Source organism: Pangasianodon hypophthalmus, chromosome 4 (genome assembly GCF_027358585.1).
Source record: "Pangasianodon hypophthalmus isolate fPanHyp1 chromosome 4, fPanHyp1.pri, whole genome shotgun sequence".
Classification (NCBI taxonomy): Eukaryota; Metazoa; Chordata; class Actinopteri; order Siluriformes; family Pangasiidae; genus Pangasianodon; species Pangasianodon hypophthalmus.
This window is the reverse complement of record NC_069713.1, coordinates 3,871,129-3,896,776: the sequence shown is the minus strand read 5'-3', so window position 1 is coordinate 3,896,776 and position 25,648 is coordinate 3,871,129. Positions and strand designations below refer to the sequence as shown.

The window sequence follows — 25,648 nt, the reverse complement described above, 5'->3', positions numbered from 1 at the left end:
GCATCTGTTTATCGCACGCATCTGTTTATAGGACGCATCTGTTTATAGGACGCATCTGTTTATCGCACGCATCTGTTTATAGGACGCATCTGTTTATAGGACGCATCTGTTTATAGGACGCCTCTGTTTATAGGACGCATCTGTTTATAGGACGCCTCTGTTTATAGGACGCATCTGTTTATCGCACGCATCTGTTTATCGTACGCATCTGTTTATCATACGCATCTGTTTATAGGACGCATCTGTTTATAGGACGCCTCTGTTTATCGCACGCATCTGTTTATCGGACGCCTCTGTTTATCGGACGCATCTGTTTATAGGACGCATCTGTTTATAGGACGCCTCTGTTTATCGCACGCATCTGTTTATCGGACGCCTCTGTTTATCGGACGCATCTGTTTATAGGACGCCTCTGTTTATAGGACGCATCTGTTTATCGCACGCATCTGTTTATAGGACGCCTCTGTTTATAGGACGCCTCTGTTTATCGTACGCCTCTGTTTATAGGACGCCTCTGTTTATAGGACGCATCTGTTTATAGGACGCATCTGTTTATCGCACGCATCTGTTTATAGGACGCCTCTGTTTATTGAACGCCTCTGTTTATAGGACGCATCTGTTTATAGGACACATCTGTTTATCGTACGCCTCTGTTTATAGGACGCCTCTGTTTATAGGATGCATCTGTTTATAGGACTCATCTGTTTATAGGACGCATCTGTTTATCGGACGCATCTGTTTATCGAACGCATCTGTTTATAGGACGCCTCTGTTTATAGGACGCCTCTGTTTATAGGACGCATCTGTTTATAGGACGCATCTGTTTATAGGACGCCTCTGTTTATAGGACGCATCTGTTTATAGGACTCATCTGTTTATCGGATGCCTCTGTTTATTTGATGTCTCTGTTTATAGGACGCATCTGTTTATTTGATGTTTCTGTTTATCGAACACCTCTGTTTATTGGACGCCTCTGTTTATAGGACGCCTCTGTTTATAGGACGCATCTGTTTATAGGACGCCTCTGTTTATAGGACGCCTCTGTTTATCGGACGCATCTGTTTATAGGACGCATCTGTTTATTGGACGCCTCTGTTTATTGGACGCCTCTGTTTAATCGACGCACTGTTTATCGGATGCCTCTGTTTATCGAACGCCTCTGTTTATCGGAAGCATCTGTTTATTGAACGCCTCAGTTTATCGAACGCCTCTGTTTATCGGAAGCATCTGTTTATTGGACGCCTCTGTTTAATCGACGCACTGTTTATCGAACGCCTCTGTTTATCGGACGCATCTGTTTATCGAACGCCTCTGTTTATCGGACGCCTCTGTTTATCGGACGCCTATGTTTATCAAACGCCTCTGTTTATCGAACGCCTCTGTTTATCGGACGCCTCTGTTTATAGGACGCCTCTGTTTATTAGACGCCTCTGTTTATAGGACGCCTCTGTTTATAGGACGCCTCTGTTTATCGGACGCCTCTGTTTATAGGACTCATCTGTTTATTAGACGCCTCTGTTTATAGGACGCCTCTGTTTATCGGACGCCTCTGTTTATAGGACGCCTCTGTTTATTAGACGCCTCTGTTTATTAGACGCCTCTGTTTAATCGACGCACTGTTTATCGGATGCCTCTGTTTATTTGATGTCTCTGTTTATCGAACGCCTCTGTTTTTTCGGAAGCATCTGTTTATCGAACGCCTCTGTTTATTTGATGTCTCTGTTTATAGGACGCCTCTGTTTATTGGACGCATCTGTTTATTTGACGCCTCTGTTTATTGGACGCATCTGTTTATCGGACGCCTCTGTTTATCAAACGCATCTGTTTATTGGATGCCTCTGTTTATAGGACGCCTCTGTTTATTGGATGCCTCTGTTTATTGGATGCCTCTGTTTATAGGACGCTTCTGTTTATTGGATGCCTCTGTTTATTGGACGCCTCTGTTTATCGAACGCCTCTGTTTATTGGACGCATCTGTTTATCGGATGCCTCTGTTTATTTGATGTCTCTGTTTATTGTACACCTCTGTTTATTGAACACCTCTTTTTAATAGAAACCTCTTTTTATCAGATGCTTCTTTATTTAACGCTATTCTGTACTCTGTTCATTGGATGCCTTTGTTGTCTCTTTGTATGAATGAACATTGATTCAAGAGTTTTATAAACATTTATTGCAGAGAATCGAAAAGCAGCTAAAGGAAAATGTGAACAGGTTTAATGTTCAGTAACACATAGAGAAACAGACGTGAGGGCGTTTGCTCAGATCACTCAGCTCCCTCTGCTGCTCACACTGCACAAATACACTCTCACACTCTCAGAGTCACGGTGTGTGTGTGTGTGTGTGTGTGTGTGTGTGTGTGTGTGTGTGTGCGTGTGCGTGTAATCAGATCTTTGTGAGGACCCAATGGAGAGTGTTATGTGTCCCTACAATCACTAGATGATCAGAAAAAATGTGTTTTTCTAAGTTTTTTACTGAGTTTAGCATGTCAGACGGATAGAAAAGCCAAGTGTGTGTGTGTGTGTGTGTGTGCAGTACAGTCACTGTAGCACACACTGAAATCAGTTTTTTAAAAAATTTGTTTAACCTGTCTGTCTCTTTACTTCTGCACCTGTCTGTCTCTTTACTTCTCTACCTGTCTGTCTCTTTACCTCTCCATCTGTCTGTCTCTTTACTTCTCTACCTGTCTGTCTCTTTACCTCTCCATCTGTCTGTCTCTTTACTTCTCTACCTGTCTGCCTCTTTACCTCTCCACCTGTCTGTCTCTTTACTTCTGCACCTGTCTGTCTCTTTACCTCTCCACCTGTCTGTCTCTTTACTTCTGCACCTGTCTGTCTCTTTACTTCTGCACCTGTCTGTCTCTTTACTTCTGCACCTGTCTGCCTCTTTACCTCTCCACCTGTCTGTCTCTTTACTTCTCTACCTGTCTGTCTCTTTACCTCTCCACCTGTCTGTCTCTTTACTTCTGCACCTGTCTGCCTCTTTACCTCTCCACCTGTCTGTCTCTTTACTTCTGCACCTGTCTGTCTCTTTACCTCTCCACCTGTCTGTCTCTTTACTTCTGCACCTGTCTGTCTCTTTACTTCTGCACCTGTCTGTCTCTTTACTTCTGCACCTGTCTGTCTCTTTACTTCTCTACCTGTCTGTCTCTTTACTTCTGCACCTGTCTGTCTCTTTACTTCTCTACCTGTCTGTCTCTTTACCTCTCCACCTGTCTGTCTCTTTACTTCTCTACCTGTCTGTCTCTTTACCTCTCCACCTGTCTGTCTCTTTACCTGCCCACCTGTCTGTCTCTTTACCTCTCCACCTGTCTGTCTCTTTACTTCTCTACCTGTCTGCATCTTTTCCTCTCCACCTGTCTGTCTCTTTACCTCTCCACCTGTCTGTCTCTTTACTTCTCTACCTGTCTGTCTCTTTACCTGCCCACCTGTCTGTCTCTTTACTTCTCTACTTGTCTGTCTCTTTACCTGCCCACCTGTCTGTCTCTTTACTTCTCTACTTGTCTGTCTCTTTACCTGCCCACCTGTCTGTCTCTTTACTTCTCTACTTGTCTGTCTCTTTACCTGCCCACCTGTCTGTCTCTTTACCTCTCCACCTGTCTGTCTCTTTACTTCTCTACCTGTCTCTTTACCTCTCCACCTGTCTGTCTCGTTACCTCTCCACCTGTCTGTCTCTGTACTTTGGTACCAGGTATAACGTGCTTGTAGAAGGCTCATTACATCTTCACACAGCTGACTTGCAGTTATATAAGAGGATCATTAGTGTGTGAGTGACATATTTAGACTGTGTATATGTGTGTGTGTGTGTGTGTGTGTGGGAGTGTAGTGTTGGACAGGCTCTTGACAGATTTTCCTGCCAACGTTTCTTGCTCTTACACTGCTAGCTCTGTGTGTGTGTGTGTAAGTAACAGGAAGAGAAAAGCACATCCGTGTCTATATTTCTAAATTTAAATTGTAATTAGTGTGGGATTAGTCCTGCAGACTTCCTGCAATATACAAACAAGATGAAGACAGTCAAAGGTGAGCGAGGTTGCTATGGAGACCGGCGTGGGGTTGATGTCATACTTGAGGTGTTTAGATAGAGAGGAAATGGACAGATCTGGGGTAAAGGGGCAGAGCTTAAATGCTGTTAATTTAATTGTAATCTCCTTTGTAAATTCTCATTTAAGAAAATGTTTTCCTGTCTTCACCGCCCCTGTCTCACACATGTCCACCTTGTCTGTCTCTGACTCTTTACCTGTCTGTCTCTCTCGGCACCTGTCAGACGCGGAGCGGAGACGGTGGCTGTACACGCTGTAGATGACAGCCGTTCAGAGAGTGACAGTATCTGATCTCAGACGGTTACACGGCCATTTGTATTCCTGTCGAGGACAGCTGAATTACCCACAATCCCCTGCTCTCAGACAGATAGCCGCTGAATTATGAAGTCGATCTTTGAGTTGCTAGGCAACGCCCTATAAAGCGACACTGCGTCCAGTGTGATGGGAAGATAAGGAAGGGGACTGATAATGTTTGTGTGTGTGTGTGTGTGTGTGTGTGTGTAGTCATGCTGATGACCTGAGCTCTTATCTAAAGCCTGTCAAAAAAAAGAAAAAAGCTGTTACAGAATGTGAAAAGAGAGACAGAGAGAGAGAGGGAGAGAGAGAGAGAGAGATGTATGGCCTGTATCTTTACCTGTTAAAAACATTAAGGTACATGTCAGTTAAGCAGACAGACAGGTTAAGTAACACAGACAAATAAAGAGAATGACAGATAAAGTGACATGTGTCTCTGTTCCTATGTAGCTGTCTGTCTCTAAACAGGTGAGGAGAAGAGACAGACAGGTAGACAGGTAAAGATACTGGTGTAGTGAGTGACAGACAGTCAGGTAAAGAAATGGACAAACCGCTGCTGCTTCTGCACACTGTTCATACACTCGCTGTGTATCTTATGTAGATCTGGAAGATTGAAATGCAACATTCACTCGGTGGCACGTCAGAGCCAAAACATCTCAGTCCATCAGGTTTCCAATTCGAACTGGAAAACTTTCAGCGATTTTATACACAGCGACGTTAATCACACTGATCAGCTGTCTCTCTTAAAACTTCCCGCCGTCGTCGTGATTGTTGTCATGGTCAAAAGTATTTACTGATCTAGTAAATCCAGAAGGCTGGCACACGGAACAGAGTGTAGGCTAGGTTTAAAGGTGACATGAGAGGTTTTTAAAATACGTGTGTGTGAATATAAATTCACATGCACTACATGTAAAAATGTGTAAAACATACCATGTGTTATGTGTGTGTAAAACCACATGTGTAAATTTCACATGTGATGTGTTTCTTTACCCGTCTAAAAGAAAAAAACAACCCAAATGCTAACAACATGTCTTAACACGTGATTTTCCAGTGAGGGATTCCCATAATGCACTGGGAAGTGGCTCTGAGCAGTGTGTAATTTGTGTAAGGAAGGAAAGCATAGCATTAGCTACGTTCACTGTAATTTACATATCATATGTTCTCTGTTCCTTCTGTAAAGCACAGATTGCTAATAACAGTTAGTTAATGAATAGCGATATCACAAATATTTTACTGACTCTGTGTGTGTGTGTGTGTGTGTGTGTTGCAGATGGCGTGTTTGGTCAATGTCAGTGGTTTCCTGTTTCAGATCTTTACACTTACGACGCATCTCCAGCAACACTGCAGCGTCTGAGGAACCTCCTTCAACAACTCGCCCAGCAAGGTATCACTCCTTCAACTGTCTGTCTCTCCTCCTGTCTCTCTTTCTTTTTTCCTGTCTCTCTCTCTTTCTTCCTGTCTCTCTCTCTTTCTTCCTGTCTGTCCTCCTGGTTGGAAATTTGGGTCTCTGGTATGGACCATTCAGTGCTCCCCCAGAATTTCCTAAATAAACAGACTTCTGTCATGTTTTCCTCTTTGTGAATTGCATCACGGTTCCCATGGCAACACAGCACCATGTGGTTATTTTGGGTTGTTTTCAGTTGTAGTCCTGTCTCCACCTTTCTTCTATGATTGGTTTGTTCTCCTGAATGTGGGCACCTGTCTTTTGTTTCCCCTTAATTAGAGAGTTGATATACACCCTGAGTTTTCCTTTGTTCACTGTAAAGTCTTGCCTGTTCATCCATCTGTCCCTCTATCTGTCTTTTAATCTGGTCACCTGTCCATCTCTTAATCTGTCAGACTTTCTGTCTCTTAATGTGTCCCTTTGTCTATCTCTCTGTCTGTTCACCTGTCTGTCTCTTTATCCGTCCATCTGTCTGATTGTTTATTTGTTTATCTGTCTGTCTTCCTATCTGTTCACCTGTCTATCTCTTGGTCTATCCGTCTCTGCCTGTTTATCCCTCTCCCTCTCTGTCTGTATACTTGTTTAGTCTACATCAAGTCAAGTCAACTGACTACATGTCAGTTTCAGTACCCATCTGTCTGTCTCTCTATCTCAATCGTGGTCCATACCTGTCTGTTTTGCTTCGTAGGTGTCTGTCTGTTTGTCTGCCTGTCTTAATCCTTGTCCTATCTTGCTGTCTCTTTCATGAACTATTTGTCTGTCACTCTGTATCAATCCTTCTTCTGTCTACCTGTCTGTTTTGGTACCTGTCTGTCTGTCTGTCCCTCTGTATCAATCCCAGGTCTGTCTACCTGTCTTTTTCAGTATTTGTCTGTCTATCTGTGTGTCACAATGCCAGTCCTGTCTACCTTTCTGTTTTGGTACCTATCTGTCTGTCTGTCTTTCCGGCTACCTGTCTATGCTTTTATTTACTATCTGTCTGTATGATCTGTCTTCTTCACTGTCTTTATTTATTCTCTCTTTATTTTTTTTATTGTCCTTCATTTATCATGTCTTCCATCACTCTTTAATTCTTTTACAGACAAGGGGGAAAGCATAGTAGCTGTTTTTTTTTTTTTTTCAGTTTTCTGTCATTTCCATTCATTCTTTCATATGAGCACATTCAAAATTCTAATAAAAAATAACTCTATGGGAAGATCGCCAGTCTCTCTCTCTCTCTCTCTCTCTTTCTCTCTCACACACACACACTGTTTTGAATGTGGTGTCCGGTTTGTCAGGAGAAATCAGCGCAGCGTTTCTTCTTGGATGAGGCTGTGTAGTGAACGGTTCCAAGGCCGACACACTCGCTCGTCTTTTCCGCGGTCTGTCGCATCGCTCCGTCATGTGGGCAGATGAAAGAGAGATGATGAAAGGTTGAGTGCACTCCTCCATGGCCCAGGGAGATAGAGAGGCTTTTCAATGCCATGCTGTGTTAGAAGGGCAAAGTCTCTCTGTTCAGCTGTACTGAAAAAATAGAGAAAGACAGAGATGGCAGCATTACACACACACACACACACACACACTACCATGTCAGTGTCACTGTTGTACTGAAAAAAGCTATTTCCAAATAAAATCAGGTCATTGTGAAAAGAAGATATTGGTCAATTCCCATCGATGGTTGTGGTAGAGGGGTGCCAATACTTTGTGCAGAGGAACACCTACAGAGAGATAAACTTGTGCTATGTAGCATTCTTCACATATTCACTTGGACATTCCTTTCATTTGTAAATGAAAAAAAGAAATTAATGACACTGATATGATACTGGCCAATGACACTGTAACGTTGGTGACAGTACCACCAATAACACTACTGACAATTTGTGACACCACTGACACTGTAACATCAACTGGTGACACAGTCACATTGAAGGCAAACACTGCTGACACTGTGTAGCACTGTGTAACACAAATGACACTGTGTAAATCTGCTGACACTGCAACACCAGTGACACTCTGTAACACCACTGACATTGTGTAAAACCACTGACACCGTGTAACACGACTGACACGACTAAACCACTGACACCGTGTAACACTGCTTCCATTGTGTAACACAGAAAGCACTGTAACACTACTGACACATTAAAAAACCAATGACACTAACATTAGTGCCAGTGTAACAACACTTATACTGTGCAACACTACTGACACAGTGTAACACCAGTGTGAGTGTAACACAAGTGACACAGTGTAACGCCTGTGATACACTGTAACACCAATGACACAGTGTAACACCAGCAACACTGAGTAACACCACTAACACTATAACATCGCTGGCACTAACACCAATTACACCACTGACACTATATAACATGAATGACACAGTAAAACACCAGTGACACTAACATTAGAGACAGTGTAACACTTACAATGCACTACACCACTGACACGTGTATAATACCCCTGACTGTGTAACCCCACTGACACAGAGTAATGCTACTGACACAGTGTAACCCCGCTGACACAGTGTAATGCTACTGACACAGTGTAACCCCACTGACACAGAGTAATGCTACTGACACAGTGTAACCCCGCTGACACAGTGTAATGCTACTGACACAGTGTAACACCACTGACACAGTGTAATGCTACTGACACAGTGTAACCCCACTGACACAGAGTAATGCTACTGACACAGTGTAACCCCACTGACACAGAGTAATGCTACTGACACAGTGTAACACCACTGACACATAGCAATGCTACTGACACAGTGTAACCCCGCTGACACAGTGTAATGCTACTGACACAGTGTAACACCACTGACACAGTGTAATGCTACTGACACAGTGTAACCCCACAGACACAGTGTAATGCTACTGACACAGTGTAACACCACTGACACAGAGTAATGCTACTGACACAGTGTAACCCCGCTGACACAGTGTAATGCTACTGACACAGTGTAACACCACTGACACAGTGTAATGCTACTGACACAGTGTAACACCACTGACACAGAGTAATGCTACTGACACAGTGTAACCCCGCTGACACAGTGTAATGCTACTGACACAGTGTAACCCCGCTGACACAGTGTAATGCTACTGACACAGTGTAACCCCACTGACACAGTGTAATGCTACTGACACAGTGTAACCCCGCTGACACAGTGTAATGCTACTGACACAGTGTAACACCACTGACACAGTGTAATGCTACTGACACAGTGTAACCCCACTGACACAGTGTAATGCTACTGACACAATGTAACACCACTGACACAGTGTAATGCTACTGACACAGTGTTACACCACTGACACAGAGTAACACACTGACACAGTGTAATGCTACTGACACAGTGTAACCCCGCTGACACAGAGTAATGCTACTGACACAGTGTAACACCACTGACACAGTGTAATGCTACTGACACAGTGTAACCCCGCTGACACAGTGTAATGCTACTGACACAGTGTAACACCACTGACACAGAGTAATGCTACTGACACAGAGTAACCCCACTGACACAGTGTAATGCTACTGACACAGTGTTACACCACTGACACAGAGTAACACCACTGACACAGTGTAACACCACTGACACAGTGTAATGCTACTGACATAGTGTAACACTGACACTAACCTAATTACACTGTAGTGACACTGAAACTGCGTAGCCCTTGGAAACACCATAACACTACTGACACAGTGTAACTCCACTGACACTGTGTAATACCAGTAACTGTTTCAAAATAGACAGTTCAAATCACTAAAACACACAGCCTGTCTACCTGTCTGTCTTTTACCTGTCTCTGTCTCTTTTTCTGTCTGTTTCTTTTCCTGTCTACCTGTCTGTCTTTTACCCGTCTCTGTCTCTTTCACTGCCTGTCTACCTGTCTGTCTTTTACCTGTCTCTGTATCTTTCACTGTCTGTCTCATTACCTGTCTACCTGTCTCTTTTCTATAATCTGTTTCATTACCTTTCTAGCTGTCTGTCTCTCTTTCTTTTCACCTGCCTGCCATTTAACTGTCTGTCGCTGTACCTTCCTTTACATCTCTCTCTTTTATCATTCTAGCTTTTTGTCTCTGTCTATCTGTCTGTCTCTCCTGTCTGTGTTCTTGATGGTTTCTTTCTTTCTACCTGTCACACCTGTCTGTTTCTTCAGCTTTCTCTGTCACGGTCTTTCTTCCCGTCTACCTTTCTGTCTCATAAAGTGTCTTTTTTTTTTACCTTTCAAGCTTCCTCTCTCTTCCTCTCCACCCGCTCCTGTCTTTAAATGTTCCACTGTGTTTGTCTTTTTATCTATCACTCTGTCTCACTTCTTGTCAAGCTGTCTGTCTTTCCTTTTGAACAAATATTATGCTCTTGGCTGTGTTGTGTAGGTCTCATTCATGTGCACTAGGTGGCAGCACCTGTCTGTGTGTGTGTGTGTGTGTGTGTGTGTGTGTGTGTGTGTGTGTGTGTCAGGTCTCATCTCAGACTGGCTTTCTGATCAGGACGTAAACGAGATGTGAAAAGTGTGGAAGGCACGCTGCCACATTTGGCAAAATTAGCACCGCGCTAATGAATATTAGAGGAGCGAGGGAGGCTGCCGTCGTACCCCAATTACCTGAAACAAATAAAGAACGAGGGATCAGACGGAAGAGAAGAGGGAAGAGAGGCCATGTTCAGTCGCGACTTCTCCTCTCTCTCTCTCCCTCCTGCGCTTCCCCCTCTTTCCTATTTTCTTTTTTTTTTCTTGGACACAGATGGCATCTGAAAAAAATCTGGCTTGTGATTGACGTGTGATGGTGTGGTGGTGTTTTTATTTCAAATTTAGAAAGAGTTGCAGACGTGTGTGTGCTTGTGTGTGTGTGTGTGTTTGTGTGTATATTCACTTAACTTGGCAGAAACCTAGATGTAAAATAAAATATTTTTGGATCCTCGAGTTGACGTGTGTGTATGTCTGTGTCCTGATCTCACAGTCCTGTGGTGTGATGTGTTGCTCAGCGCTTACACACCTCTCCTCGTGTGAGTGTGTGTGTGTGTTCTTGTCATCGAGCTGTGGTGCGTCGAGTCCATCAGCTCCTCCTTATCTCTCGTCTGGAGTAGAAATCGCGCAATTTGTGAGGCAGACGCCAAACCGCACAATGACACACGATCAATGGCATCGATCGACCACGACGAGCCCTCATTTATCGTCTCTCTCTCTTACACACACACACACACTAATACTAAATGACTTTTGCATTGCTTTCTGGTCCATAATGTCTTGTTGTGTTTAGATTTTTTTGAATCTCCGTAAACTATTTTACACACACACACCATACATGCTCTCCAAACACACAAACAAATACTAAATCTCCTTTTATGTTTGTGTGTGTCTGCTTGTGTTTTTATGTGTGTGTGTGTGTGTGTGTGTGTGTGTGTGCTTGTGTTTTTGTGTGTGTGTGTGTGTGTGTGAGAGAGAGAGAGAGAGAGAGAGAGAGATTTCTAATAATGGAGGGAATGGTTTTAATGAAACAAATGGTAAAAGTTCACATTATTTAATTAATTAACATGTTTGTTTGTTTGTTTGTTTGTTTGTTTGTTTATCAGTAACCCCTCAGGAGTGACCACACTGTGTCAGCTATACACTGTAACTCAGAGTGTGTGTGGGATACTTTCACTGAGAGAGAGAGAGAGAGAGAGTGTGAGAGAGAGAGAGAAGTGAAAAAAAAAAACAGAAAATGAAAAAGAAAGAAAGACAGACACTAAAATGAGAAAGTCAAGCAAAGAGGAAAAGAGAAAGAAAGAAAAAAGAAAGAAAGAAAGAAAAATTTTTTTTTTTTTCTGAGACAGATGGCAACTGAAAATCCAGAGAGACAGACAAAAAAGAAAGAGATCAACAGAAAAAAGAGAGACAGACAGGAAAAAGTGCAAGACAGTTCTTTTTTGAGCTGAAGAAAGGGAAAGACAGACAGACAGACAGACAGACAGATAGAGAGACAGACACAGACAGAAAAAACAGACAGACAGATACACAGACATACTGACAGACAGAAAAGAGAGACAGACAGACAGCTAGAAACAGACAAATAGAAAAATAAAAAGACAGAGAGACAGAAAAATAGAAAGATAGACAAACAGACAGATAGAAAAACAGAAAAGACAGAAAAATAGAAAGATAGAAAAATAGAAAGAAAGACAGACAATACCTGTAAGAAAGTGAGTAAATGAGAGCCTGAATGACTCAACATGAGTATTGTTGTGAATCTCTCTGTCCACTCATCCCTCCATCTTTCTCTCCCCCGTGATGAGCGCAGGATGGTGAGTGTGTTTCTCAGCTAGAACACAGTGTTTCGTGTTTTTATCATTGGAGAACTGACGCTAAGCGTTCTGCGAGGCTAATGTAGCTAACAGCTTTAGCATCACGCAAACTGCATGTGCTGCTTACGTGGTTTCAGACTCAGTGTTACGTTTAAACGTGGACAAAAACACGTGACAGAAATAAACACAGCTCCATCACTCTGTCACTCAGATGGGGGCGTGGTCTAATGTTTGGAGGCGGAGCCGCATGTCAGAAATCAATGCTATAATGCTTACCTTTATTCATTAGTAACTAAATAATAATAATAACGCTGCAGGTCCTGTATGAAAAAATCATAAATTCGAACGTGAATTCAGACGTGAAAATAAATCAATCAAAAGAAAAGAAAAGAACCACGTGAAAAAATCATGTAAGAATAGATGAATCATTTGAAAATAAACAAATAATGTTAAATTTAAAAGAATCAAAAGAAAATAAATAAAGCATATAAATATAAATCACATGTGAAAATAAATGAATCATATTAAAATTTAAAAGAATCATTTGAAATAAAAGAGTCATGTTGAAAATAAATCACGTGAAATGAAATGAATCATGTTAAATTAGATGAATCATTTGAAATAAATGAATCGTGTTGAAAATAAAATAATTTGTGAAAAAGACTGAATTAATTGAAAATGAATCATTTGAAAATAAATGAATCATTTGAAAATAAATGAATCATGTTAAATTTAAACAATTCATTTGAAAATAAATGAATCATGTTAAATTTAAATGAATCATTTGAAAATAAGTGAATCATGTTAAATTTAAATGAATCATTTGAAAATAAATGAGTCATGCTGAACATAAAATCACATGTGAAAATAAATGAATCAACTGAAAATAAATGAATCACGTGGGGAAAAAAATGAATCAGGTGAAAAAACACCACACACTGTGAAAATATTTTGAAACATAACATGTGAAGTGTCTAAAGAAACACACGTGATTATTCCCATGTGAAGCTCACGTGACGTTTCTGTCTCGAACATCGTTTCATCATCTGTAACGTAACTTGTGATCGGAAGTTGAACGGTAGTGATTTGTACTCGAAGGACTCTTTGTTCTCAGCTGGATGATTCCTCAGAAGCTTAGGTGTGCACTCACATGTTGTGTGTGTGTGTGTGTGTGTGTGTGTGTGTGTGTGTGTGTGTGTGTGTGTTTGTGAAAAGAGAGACATCTGTGAGGAAGTTTATGTGGGAGTTCAGCCTTTCAGAACAGAACAGCTAGTCGGGAATGCTTACGGGGATACACACACACACACACACACACACACACACACACAAACACGTTCTGTTACGTTAGGTAACAGAACAAAATGTCCAGCGATCAAACCAAAGACACCGCTGTGTGTTTTGACTCATCACCACATACACTTATGTTTATTACATAACACAAATTTGAACAGGTTGCCATGGCGATTTTTCTAATTCTAATAGGAGTCTTCTAAATTAAAAATAAATGCATTCTGAGTCTTTTTAAAACGTATCATGGGTTCAATACAGATGCTTTAGTTTTCTATTCCGAACACGTAACAGTGTGAATCGTATGATATTCGAGTAACACACGCACACACACCAGTGTAGATATTTTTGCTTGACATTGCTAAACAAATATACAGCATGTTGCTGAAACGTCACAATCCCGCAGGGAATTCTCTAAATCGTACGGAAATGTACCGAGGTTTTGCGTCTTCATTCCGATCCGTTTCTTCCTGTAAGCGCTGGTGTGAAATGTTAGCCGTCGCTCAGGATCCTTCACAAGCGAACCGTTTATGAATATCAAACGCTTTATCCGACCTCGCTGACTCCGTTCCCCGGCAACCGAACGCTCCACACGAGCCAGTCACGCTCTTAATACCCAGAATCCCTCTCGTGAGGACTCTTTTTTTTTTTTTTCTTCGGTGGCCATTTTGAAGTAGTGTGCAGATGAAGACAGACAGGAAGTCAGAAGGCCACTGGATCAATACAGAGTATGAGTTTATCTCACGGACATGAACTATGAAGATGTTTTTAAAGCTACAATCCATATGATTGTATTGTTTTTGTTAGAAAAAAAAGAAAAAAAAAAGAAAATCTCAAAACAAAATAATTAGGGATGAGAAACTATAGGCTAATGCTAGTTTGTGAAGCAGAGAGCTAGCTAGCAATTGGAGCACATGATCACTTTGCTTAAATTGTCTTAGGACAGGGTCTCTAACACACTGCCGAAATACTGACACTGAAATACAAGCCGATTTTAACATTATAGTCAAAGTGCAAGTGTTGCAATAATACTTGGATAAAGAACAAAATAATACTTAAGTACAATAACGAAGAACTCAAATATTTTTCATCCCTGCTACTGAGGCATACCACTGCACTCAATTCTCACTGAGTGTGTATTAACATGCTAGTTAGTACTAGTTAGTCAGTAGTGTGTGGTCTGGGACATGTTCATCCACACGTAGCTTGCAGTACCACTTTTCTACCAAGAGAGGGCGAAATCTCAAAATCTTACATCCTGTAGCTGTGACTAATGTCTCGTTTTTGCTGTTAGCCATTTTGAAGGAACTGAATACAAGCTTTAATTTTATAACTACGTTAAAGACTTAGTATAATGTAAAGTATGCAGATGCATAACTGCTGGTGTCATTAGAAATATATTTTGTTGTTCTGAGCTAAAATAGATCAGGTGTCCAGGAGAGAAACAAAGCTGGAACGAAGCTACCGGATTTTCAAACTATTGTTTAAAGACTTTGGGAGCGTGGGGCTAGGGCTGGGCGATATGACAATATCTCACGCCTCATGCCTCCGGGTTTGGGGTTGAAATCCTGCCTCCGTGCTGTGGGCGTTGAGTTTGCATGTTCTCCCCGTGCTTCGGGGGTTTCCTCCAGGTACTCCGGTTTCCTCTCCAAGTCCAAAGACATGCAATGTAGCCTGACTGGCATCTCCAAAATAGTCTGTAGTGTCTGAATGGGTGTGTGTGTGTGATTGTGCCCTGTGGTGGGTTGGCACCCCATCCAGGGTGTCCCCTGCCTTGTGACTCGAGTTCCCTGGGATTGGCTCCAGGCTCCAGGCTCCGCTGTGTAGGATAAGTGGTACAGAAAATGGATGGATGGATGGACAGACACTACTAAATCTCTGAGAAATATCTCTACATCATTAGCCTCATTAAAAATACCAGGGTCTATGAGTGTACGTGAGTATGCAACTTAGAAATGTCCTCCAGCTGCCTCAAAGTTCCCTGGGATAAGCTCCAGGCTCTACGCAAGCCTGTGTAGGATAAGAGGTACAGAGAATTGATGGATGGATGGAAGTTTAGATGGATGGATGGATGGATATTGTAACTTTTTTGTGATTTGTGATTTTTTTTTATAATTACAAACTGACCAAAAGTAGCTAATGATAATAATAATAATAATAATAATAATAATAATAATAATAATAATGTTAATTTTTTTACTTAATCTTTAAAATTGTAAAATGAAAAAATATTATTCAGTAAGAAATATTTCAATAAAAAAATGTTTTTTTAAATATAAAAGTAAAAAAATATATAAAAATACCTAAAAATAAATTATCAAAAAATTAACGATAAAAAGTAAATAAAACATTTTTTAAAATCGTGATGTGATATTTTTGTAATATCTCCCGGCCCTACGTGGGGCTACGCAGGTGTTTGACTGGGGTTGTGACTAGCATTGTATTTTGTTGGCATGAAATAAACAGGATGGCAAACAGGTCTGGAACAACGCCACTGGATTTGCAAGACTTAGCGAGTGTGCGCTGTGCAGATGTTTGCCATGTGACTAGTGCCATGTTTTTAAAAATGTTTTAATTGTGGCTGTTTTGGAGCTAACTGCACCTGCAGAAGGTCAGCTTACACTGAATAGGAGGGTGAAGTCAACAGTGTGACTAGCACAGTGGTTTATTTTGAGGCAGCTGCAGTGGGTCGGATTGTCTCACAGTGAGTGGACTATGAGGGCCAAGAACTCTGGAACAACAATTGTTGAAATTTTAGAGGATTTGAAGCTACACAGATGTTTTATGAGCATCTTTTCATGACTAGCGTCTTGTACCATGCAAATCCAATGATTTTGTTGAAGTTTGCACAAAGTGTATAGAGGTTTGTACTGATATTCTGAATTTAAGATATTATTTACTACTTGACAATCACTGGACTACGTGGACAATTAATTTAACAATTATCGAGTTTTGTTTGAGGAATTTTTAAACCTCAATAAATCTGAAATCAGGAAGGGAGTGTGAACGTATAATGCAAACGGGTCGGAAGTTGGGTTTACGTTAAGGACTTGGTGATCTAAGCGGGTGTTTGACTAGCATTGTAACTAGCATTGTGTTTTGTTGGTGGCCATTTTGGGGTTAATGTCTAAGAGGCTTAACAAACTTTAAAACAGTAATTATAAAGTATTTAGTGATGTTTCAGAAGTGGTGTGACTTAACCGTTGTTTTTTTTTTCCAGTTTTGTTGGTAGCCAGATTAAAGCAAATTTGGTAACAGTTTCTATGAACTATGAACACATTCATAACATGTACTTGTAAGTTTTTATACACACTTTATAGCTACCTTTACTATGCGTTATGACTTCTTAACATAATGCTTTATAAGTAGCGGTTGTAAAATATGAGTTCAATAGGTTTAATAAAGCACATTGACCTAGTTATTGAACTAGTTAAACACAAATTAGCTAGGCTTTACTGCACATTAAGCTAATTGTGCTAGCTAAATACACTCACTAGAGGCAGTGCTACTTCCTTCTTAGCTGTATTTTTCTTCATTATGTCTCTACGCACATTTAATGAGAGATTGTATATGACAGGGTAAGACGAAACCACGGATATATGTTTGTCTTCTATTTTTTCACGTCAAACAGTAAATGGGAGCTACTGCAGGTAGGAGCTTGTAAAGAAACCTCGGGTCACGTACGCCTTAGGAATTAATCCGAGGAATCAATTGTTTGGAGTTGGAGCTTTATAGCATTGTACCAATTTGCATAGAATTGAGGAAATCTCAATACAAATGGTGCTTGTTGATGAAATGGCGGCTCCGTGTCATGTGCATGAATATATAAAATGAACAGTCACTTGTCGCTTTGTGCTTTGCCAGTGTCAGTTAGTAAAAGGAGGAATTAGTCCAGACCTATTTTGAATTTTAAGTAATATTTATGCGCCTGGGTTCTGGAGCTTCTTATGTTAGCATTATCAATTATGATGATGAAAACTTCACACAGTTTCTTCCTGAAGAAGACGAACCCGAAGCTGCACCTGGCCACGCTTTACAACCTGCGCCGTGTGCTTTATTTCGGACCACTCCGAGATCTTTGATCACAAATTCATGTTGTTTATTGTATGTCCTGTATGGCTAGTTTGGGAAGTAACCTTTGATGGTTTTATCTGATTGCAGGCACTTCAGATTCAGCTGCTTTGAGGAAAGCTCTTGTCTGAGCTTTGATCAATATTCTTCACAAGTGGGAAGTCTCGCATGTGCATAATAGAGTCCTTTATATTCACACACACACACACTCACACACACACACAAACAGACCGATATGCATGTCTCAAATATGCATTTAGAAGAGGCTAGTCGTGACTGCCGAGACTTTAGTGTGTATTCACCAGTAATGCTTGTTCTTTTGTGGTTTTTCTTTGAAGTCGTTTACTATTAATTACATGTGTATACACACACACACACATATGGATCAATAAGAGTAACCCAGGTAAGTCTTTTGATTATTCAGTGCTCTCAGTTGGGTATTTATCATTGCTATAAGGCTACCAGTACATTTCTTAATGCTAGTCATCTCATCTACATTTGAAACCAACCACAGGAAACACAGATGGTGGTTAATGGAGCTGTGGACAATTAAGAGGTCGAGACAATTTCAGATTCCAAAAGCAATGAAAGCAATCAGAAAGCAATCTGCTCTTGTTCATACTGACTAACTGAGGAGTGTTGAGGAAGATATTGCACAAGGATGCCACTATGTGTAATCTCTGTGTCAGTCCTCTCAAAATATCCTTCACATTTTAGATCTGCAGTAACAACCCAGCCTCCTATCGCACACGTTTACATCTGCACGATTCTGATTATTACGTGCATGTTCATGCATCTGATGGCAAGTGTGTGCTACGGACCACTAAATTTTTGCTTTGGATTTTATTTCATAGCTTCAATATAATTATCATATAATCATTTAATTGAATATCATTATCAATTATCCTCTTGAGTGGCGCAACAGAAGAATATTTGCCCTCTTGTCTGGAGGTTGCAAGTTTGAATCCTAAGTCTGAATTGGATTTTATTTGTTTGCTTCAGTCATGAAAAGTTTATCCAAAATAATAATATAAATTATTGCTGCCATATTTGCTCTCTTGGACTCCTGGCCACAGATCACTACAGCATCATCAGGATTCAAACTCACGATCTCCAGATGAAAGGGTGAATGCTATCGAATGGGAATTATGTTTTTCAATTATATTATTATTATATCTGAAGCTTAATAAAGGACAAAGCACTGTCTTATTTGCAAAATAACCCACGCAGCATCCCTAGTAGTCAGTAGTACACACTCACTACCGGACGTATGAATATACATGTAATAAGCCACCTGTAGAATCGTGTAGATGTATCCGTATGCAGTAGGAGGTTGTGTTTACAGTATGTGTATTAGAGGAGAAACGTAAAGCCACACACTTGTGCTATAGGCTACTATCTTTTATCTTGAACTTTTAGAGTAACAGTAATAGGCAGCTGAGAGTGGACATCATTCAGTCATCCAGCGTAAAGTCCAGCAGCTTTTGAGCAGGTGTGTTTCCCATCCTGAAAAGACCTGACACTAGCCCAAAATGTTCAGGCACTGGAAAAGGGAAACACATTTTTCTTCTTTTTCTTCTGTTTCTCCGTAGTGTGCACGCATTTCTAATGTATGGACATTCTCTACTCCATAATCTCCCTTCCCCTCTCACAATATCTACAATATATCTTACAACAGAAGTGGATCTGTACATCATCGACACTCTGTCTGCACTTACACTTTGCCTTTGTTTTTGCATGAATGTATTAGATTCCATTAAGATTTAATGATTATTTGCTATAAAACACAGTCGTGGCGGCTGTGGTGTATTTTTGAACTAACCCAATTTGGCAACTCTGTCATCATCTGTCCTTTCTGCTGTCCAACACATGGGGCAGCGGGATTCCTGCCTCAATGGGTCTCTATTAGCGCTTGTTGCAGTTCCCATTTTCTGACCACTAGGTGCAATAATAACTCTATTGCACAACTTCTAGTCTAGGTGAGAAAGGTGAGAAAAGCAATGGAACATCACCTTGTAACTAAGGATCTGTACAAGTGAGCGGGAGATTGGATGGCAATCTTGCTTCTCTTCTTTCCTTTTTCCAATTTTCTTCTTTCCTTTGAATACAGTCACAGAAAATTACCTTAAATTATCACATCTGTTCCATTTGAGCTGATGCCTGTATCAGGATTACTTTGAACTCTTATTGATTATCATCCTTCTTTTATGTTTTAGTGGCAAAAAAAAGACTTTCATAATGCTGGATCCTTCACATGATGGTCGTCTCTGATGGTGTTGATAAGCTGTCATTCATCATTCCTGGCACTAATCAGTAGACTGGAAAGCTACAAGATTGTTACTGTGGATCACAGAGTGTGTGTTATAGTGTGTTTGTGTGTAATAACTCGGCATGTGTTGGAGTGTTTGGTGCCATGGTAGCTTGTTAGTCAGGGTCAGTGGTTGTGGTGCTGCACTAGTGTTTGCAAGGTTGCGAGTTTAAATATTGGGCATTTGAGCAAGACCCTTAACCTTCACCTCCTCATCTCTGTGATCAGACTGGATTCACTGTCATCCTGAAGCAGCTTTATATAAACGTGTCGGCTAAATATGCAAAGATTTGTTCCATTATAAATGACTGATATGTAGAGAGTTTTGTCCGAAGGGTTAATCATAGTCACAGCTGTAAAATAAAAAATCTTACCCGATGATTTTGGACGAGGGAATGCTTGCACATTTTGGCGACCACTCCTCGCTGTGACTGCGTCTTTGGTGTTTTAACTACCACTGGCTTTTATTATTGTTATTATCATTACTGATTGGTGTGCATCTTTTTACATTTCTCCTGAATGAAGGACTTACTGGACTTACTTTTATACTACGTTTTGGGATTGTAATTACGGCGGTCCTGTTGTTCGAGTAGTCGCCATTTGGCTCCATGCTCCTTCAGGCTGGATTAATTTTATCTGGAACATTTTATCCAGTCATCTGTGATCTTCCATCTTCACTGATCTGGGATTGTTACTTTGAAACTGACTAATCGGACTTTATCTGGCAAACTGATAACGCAGGCCAGCGTTTGACCCAAACTTACTCAACTACAGCACTATGATTTCATACACAGCCCAACAACTGTGGAGATGACAGGAGTGCACAGCTGCTGTAAGTAAAGAATCATTTCTACGCTGTAAGGAACTGAAGATTTTCACAGAGGATCGTGCTTAGTTTTGTACTAAATGCCGGAAGTGAAACAAACATTCATGTCACTCTTAAAAACACTGCAAGTCTTCTGTGGAAAGGGCAGTAAAGAAAACCGGGAGTGGATTTCTGACTATTACGACCTGGGACTTAAGGGATCTGGGACTTCCCAGTCCCCCACGTTTATTATGGAAGTGCTTAGCCACACTCACTCACTCATAAATCATGTCTTATCCATGACCGCATACTCAGCAAAGGAGTTGTCTTTATGTGCCTAACTGAAACATGGCATCAGCAAGGGGTTTACTCAACTCTAAATGATCCCTATCCACTAGGCTATAGGTAGATTGAGAAGGCTCACAGCACTGGCCGTGGTGGTGGTCTAGCCATCATCTACAGAGCTGAATTAGAGTTGTCTCCTCTGCCCCTGCCATAAATGTCCTCCTTTGAATATCTTGCACTTAAAAGCTAATCTCCTGTCTCATTACCTCTACTTCTTATTTACCGTCCACCAAAAGCAAACTCAAGATCCTTCAAAGAGATACATGAACTTCTCACTGCACTCTGCACATCATCTTCAAACACTGTTGTGCTTGGAGATTTTAACATTCATTTTGACAACCCATCCAGTCGTTCACCACTCAACACTCCACAGGGGTGCAGGCATCTCCATTATTTTGATGAGATTACACAGGGTGAAATTTAATGCATTATCACAAGCATGAAGTCATCCACCTGTGCCCTGGATCCTTTTCCTACAAGTATAATAAAATTGTTTTTCCCCATTCTAAGTTCCTTCATCACCCAAATTGTGAACAGAGCTCTACAATCCGACTTGGTTCCACTGCTACTTAAAACTGCTATCATCAGGCTTCTTCTCAAGAAGAGCACATTAGATTCAGAAATTTTGTCCAACTACAGGCCTGATTCAAATGTCCCCTTTCTGTCTAAAGTACTGGAGAAAGTGGTTGCCACTCAGCTGCAGGATCATCTCAAGTTGAACAACCTGTATGAAAAGTTCCAGTCAGGCTTTTGCTCTGCTCATAGTACAGAAACTGCATTGCTCAGAGTTACAAATGACCTGCTGATGGCAGCTGACAGTGCTTCACCATCCATCTTCGTTTGGACCTTTCTTCAGACTTTGACACATTGGTCCAGCTCTCCCAGTTGGCCCTGAGCTGGTTTCTCTCCTATTTAGAATGATGGTCTGAGGTCTGAGTCCTGTGGTGTGCCAAATGGATCAATTCTTGTGCCCATCCTCTTCACTGTGTGTATAATCCCCCCTCAGCCGTGTCTGCTGCAAGCATGGATTATCATTTCACTTCGACTGTATGCTGACGACAACTCAATTGTACATAAAAACTGGTCTGACCCCCACTGCCACCACTAAAGGACTAACCTCCTGCCTTGAATTGACATAAAGGGCTCGATGGAAAACAACAGATGCTATTTTAATTGGCACCCCTCAGCAGGTACAGCAGTCTTCCATTACAAGCGTAACCTTCTCTGGCCAAAATATTCCTCTCTCTGTATCATTCTGCAGTTTTGGTGTAAAATTTGTCTCCCATTTAATCTTCTATACCCATATCAAATATCTATTCCAAACCTCTTACTTCCACGTCAAGAATATCTCCAAACTCCACGCCATATTAAATCAGCTAGATGCAGAGAAACATGTCAATGCCGTTGTTTCCTCATAGTTGGATTACTGCAATGCTCTCATCACTGGGATCCCTGCTAAGAGCCTCCATAAAATTCCTATAGGATGCTAAATTCCTCCTCTTGACCCATCATTATGTCCATACAAATGGTTCAGCCTGTCTTAAAGAACTGCTTACCCCCCCGACCTCCCCCACAACCCGCGATCCAACAATAGCTTCCTCCTTCTCACTCCTATAACCAGACTTTGCACAATGTGGGAATCGGGCCTTCTGTTCTGGAGCCTCCCAGATTACCTGAGGACGTCACAAACACTGGATATTATTAAGAAAACATTTCTTTTTAAAATGGCTTACACTTAACTTTGTGGTTTACCAACAGTATGCAATTTATTATTTATGAGTCGTTAGTTTGCATTACTGAGTCTCTTGCACTATCTTTTACCTTATTATGCAGGTTTTATAGTCAGGCTTTTACCTTTAACCTTGTAGCAATTTGAGATTTTCCTCAAATGAAAAATGTAAATAAAATGTATTATTATTATTATTATTATTGTTATTATTATTATTATTATTAGCAAAGACTGATTCATAGAGGTACATGACCTCCTTCATCAGAGTATTCTGTGTGTTTTTATTACGACTGTCTGTGTTGCACTCAGTTCCACAAAAATCTAAACTTTTTGCTTTAAAGCATGAAATAATCTGATGTGGATGCTAAAAATGTAACCTTATATCGATGTCTTATAGCAGTCCTTAGCGCTGCTAACACTTATACCAGTCGGCACTGCATGTACTCAGTTGTTCCCGTCGTCCCCAGTTGAAGCCTTGTGAGTTAAAATATAAAGCCCTTCATCAGGTTTCCATGTAAACACATCATCACGGATGTGTCTTTTGCTAATCGAGAGCTAATGAAGTCCAGACATGCTTCAGGAGAGGATCCTGATATGCCGCGTTGCTATGCATCCATTCCTCCTTTAATGCCGCTCTCAGTCAGTGACCTCTCGCTCCAACGCACGCCCAGGAGCATCTCGAGCATGTCTGAGTGGACGTTATGGCATGAGCAGTGGGCGAGAAAACCTCTTAAGAATGCCTACTGACGTTCTCAAAGAGTGTAATATGCAAAAGAGACGACATACGGGGGTGGGTCTCGTCTCCAACATGTTTTGTTTTTTGCTTTCTTTCCATCTCTCTGCTGGATTTTTTTTTTTTTTTTTTTTGCGTGTTGTGGAATTTGATTTTTTTTTGTGGCCAGAGGCTCATCAGGCTGGGGGAAGAGATGGAGAACAGGCTTCCTGCCTGGATGCAAAATTGTTTTGGCAAGCCTCGGCAGACTCTCGGCTCTGTAATCGTTCCAACTGACTCACTGGGTCAATACATGAGGAGACGATTCTGCCAAGAGGCAGCTTTGGCTTTGAGCATGATGGCATGGATGAATACTGCCCTATAGGCACTGATGAAGAGGGAAAAGATGCATATTAGCATCGCCAGGTCTGAAGAAAATCTGTTACTGCTAGGATTTGAGAATAGACATTTTTTTTCTTGTAGACATCTATGTGTTAAATAAGGAGTAAAAACACCATGTGTTGTGCTGTTACAGAAAAATAATCAACAATGGCATGGTGTGATGGAGCGGAATTACTGTTACTGCCCTGAAGTTGATTCTTTTCCTATAACAGAACGTTCCCATGTGTTTTCTTTCTCTTATAACACAGCAATTTGCCAACAGTTCAATTTTTTTATGAAACAAAACACCTCTTAATTTTTATCCATTTATAGCTACAATCAATGTTGTGGAATTTCTGTTAAACAAGTTAGTTCCTGTTCTCACTTACGTTATAGCAGCTATAAACAGCCATTCTCTCACCACTCTTTTTTTCTCTCTCTTGGATTTAATAAGACAAAAAAAGAGTTGAAGCTTGTCACATTACCGAAAAACCACAAAGTGTAAACTCTTCTGTCCTGAAGATGTCAGAAAACGTAAAGTTACAGCTTTACATCTGACTGTTACAAAGCGCTGACACTGGAGACTCCTTCCATAAATGTTAAGTAAAATAAATCTCCTTACAAATCAATGATTTGTCAACGAAGTCCCTGTGAATAAGCTGTTTCTATAGAAACGATAACGTATCAGAATGAGTGCGTTAATATAAACCTGCGCTACTGTTGGGGCTGCTGTTAAAGAAAATTAATCAACACCTTCTGACCAATCAGAATGCAGAATTCAACAGCAGTTTTTTTGTAATGAATATGAAACATGGTTAATAGAATTGCTATAGCTAATAAACAGTGTATTCTGATATTTGTATTGAAGACGTGGTGCTCAGGTCGTGTTGATCTGAGTGAAACAAGGTGAAATATCAGCCACTGGTGTTTGCAAACCTGAAGCAAAACTGATATTTTATTGTCAGTCCCATTTCCTTCATCTCTTATTTACACTCCCACCTGCCAACACGAGTGTCCCTGAACATGGTGTAGATTTTAAATGAGTTTCTCCGAGAGGTCAGAGAACAGATCTCAACAGCAGGCTGCTGGAGAATTGTGATATTCTTTACTGTGTGCGTACGGAAGAACATTAAATCACAGCAAACTGTAAATGATACTTTGATGCCTCTAATAACAATTACTACAGTTACCTTGTAAATATTAACCCTTTCCACTACTACTACAAATTAAAACCTTCTTTTTAATTACTAAATATTGATTGAAATATTGATTTTCTCCTCCTGAATCCCTCAGCTGTCACAATTTATTTTTCTTTGCCAAAATCATATTTTATTTTTAATAAAGTCTATAATGGTCCATTAGTTAAACATCACAGTAGTAAAATCACAACCAACTCATCACATTATAATAGTTTACTGTTAATATTATTCAACAAAGAGAAACACTTTACACAAAGTGTACTGAGGCTCAGAGCTGCTCTTCATGGTTTAGCCAAATCATTTAGCCCAACTTTCTTTGGAAACCATGCTAATGCTTTGTGATGCTTGTGCAAACGAGAAATTAATGATAGTGTTTATAATTCAATAACAAACGAATTCACTAAGTGTTTTTCACTTCACTTTTATTTCAAGGTTATTATTAGCTGGGAATACAGGATCTCTGATTCATGACATACTGTGAAACACTGTGTGATTAGTGAAATATTTTTCACTGATTAGGTTTTCCTTTGGTTTCATGCTGTTATTTTATTTTTTTTAAACAACCTTTAGAAAACTTCACAGTTTTTTCATCTGTTTTTGCTTCCACTGTGTGTGATTAGCCTGAATGAGAATTTCCACACATTTCCACATTTTTCCAAACTGTTTATTTACAATGGAAGTCTAAGGGCAGCTGTTAAACCTCTCCTTCAATAACAGTTTAAAAATATGATTATATAATGAAACTTCAAAACTACAGCTATTACAC

At 40.5% G+C, this 25,648-nt stretch overlaps 1 protein-coding gene across 1 annotated transcript in view; it reads left to right on the top strand.

Annotated features, from left to right (window-relative positions):
* Positions 1 to 25,648, top strand: part of ptprn2 (protein tyrosine phosphatase receptor type N2) — a 235,150-nt gene that overhangs the window by 49,181 nt on the left and 160,321 nt on the right. Inside the window, exon 3 of the mRNA XM_053233318.1 lies at positions 5,601 to 5,714. Coding sequence (XP_053089293.1) covers positions 5,601 to 5,714 — 114 coding nt within the window. The remainder of the gene's footprint in view (positions 1 to 5,600; positions 5,715 to 25,648) is intronic.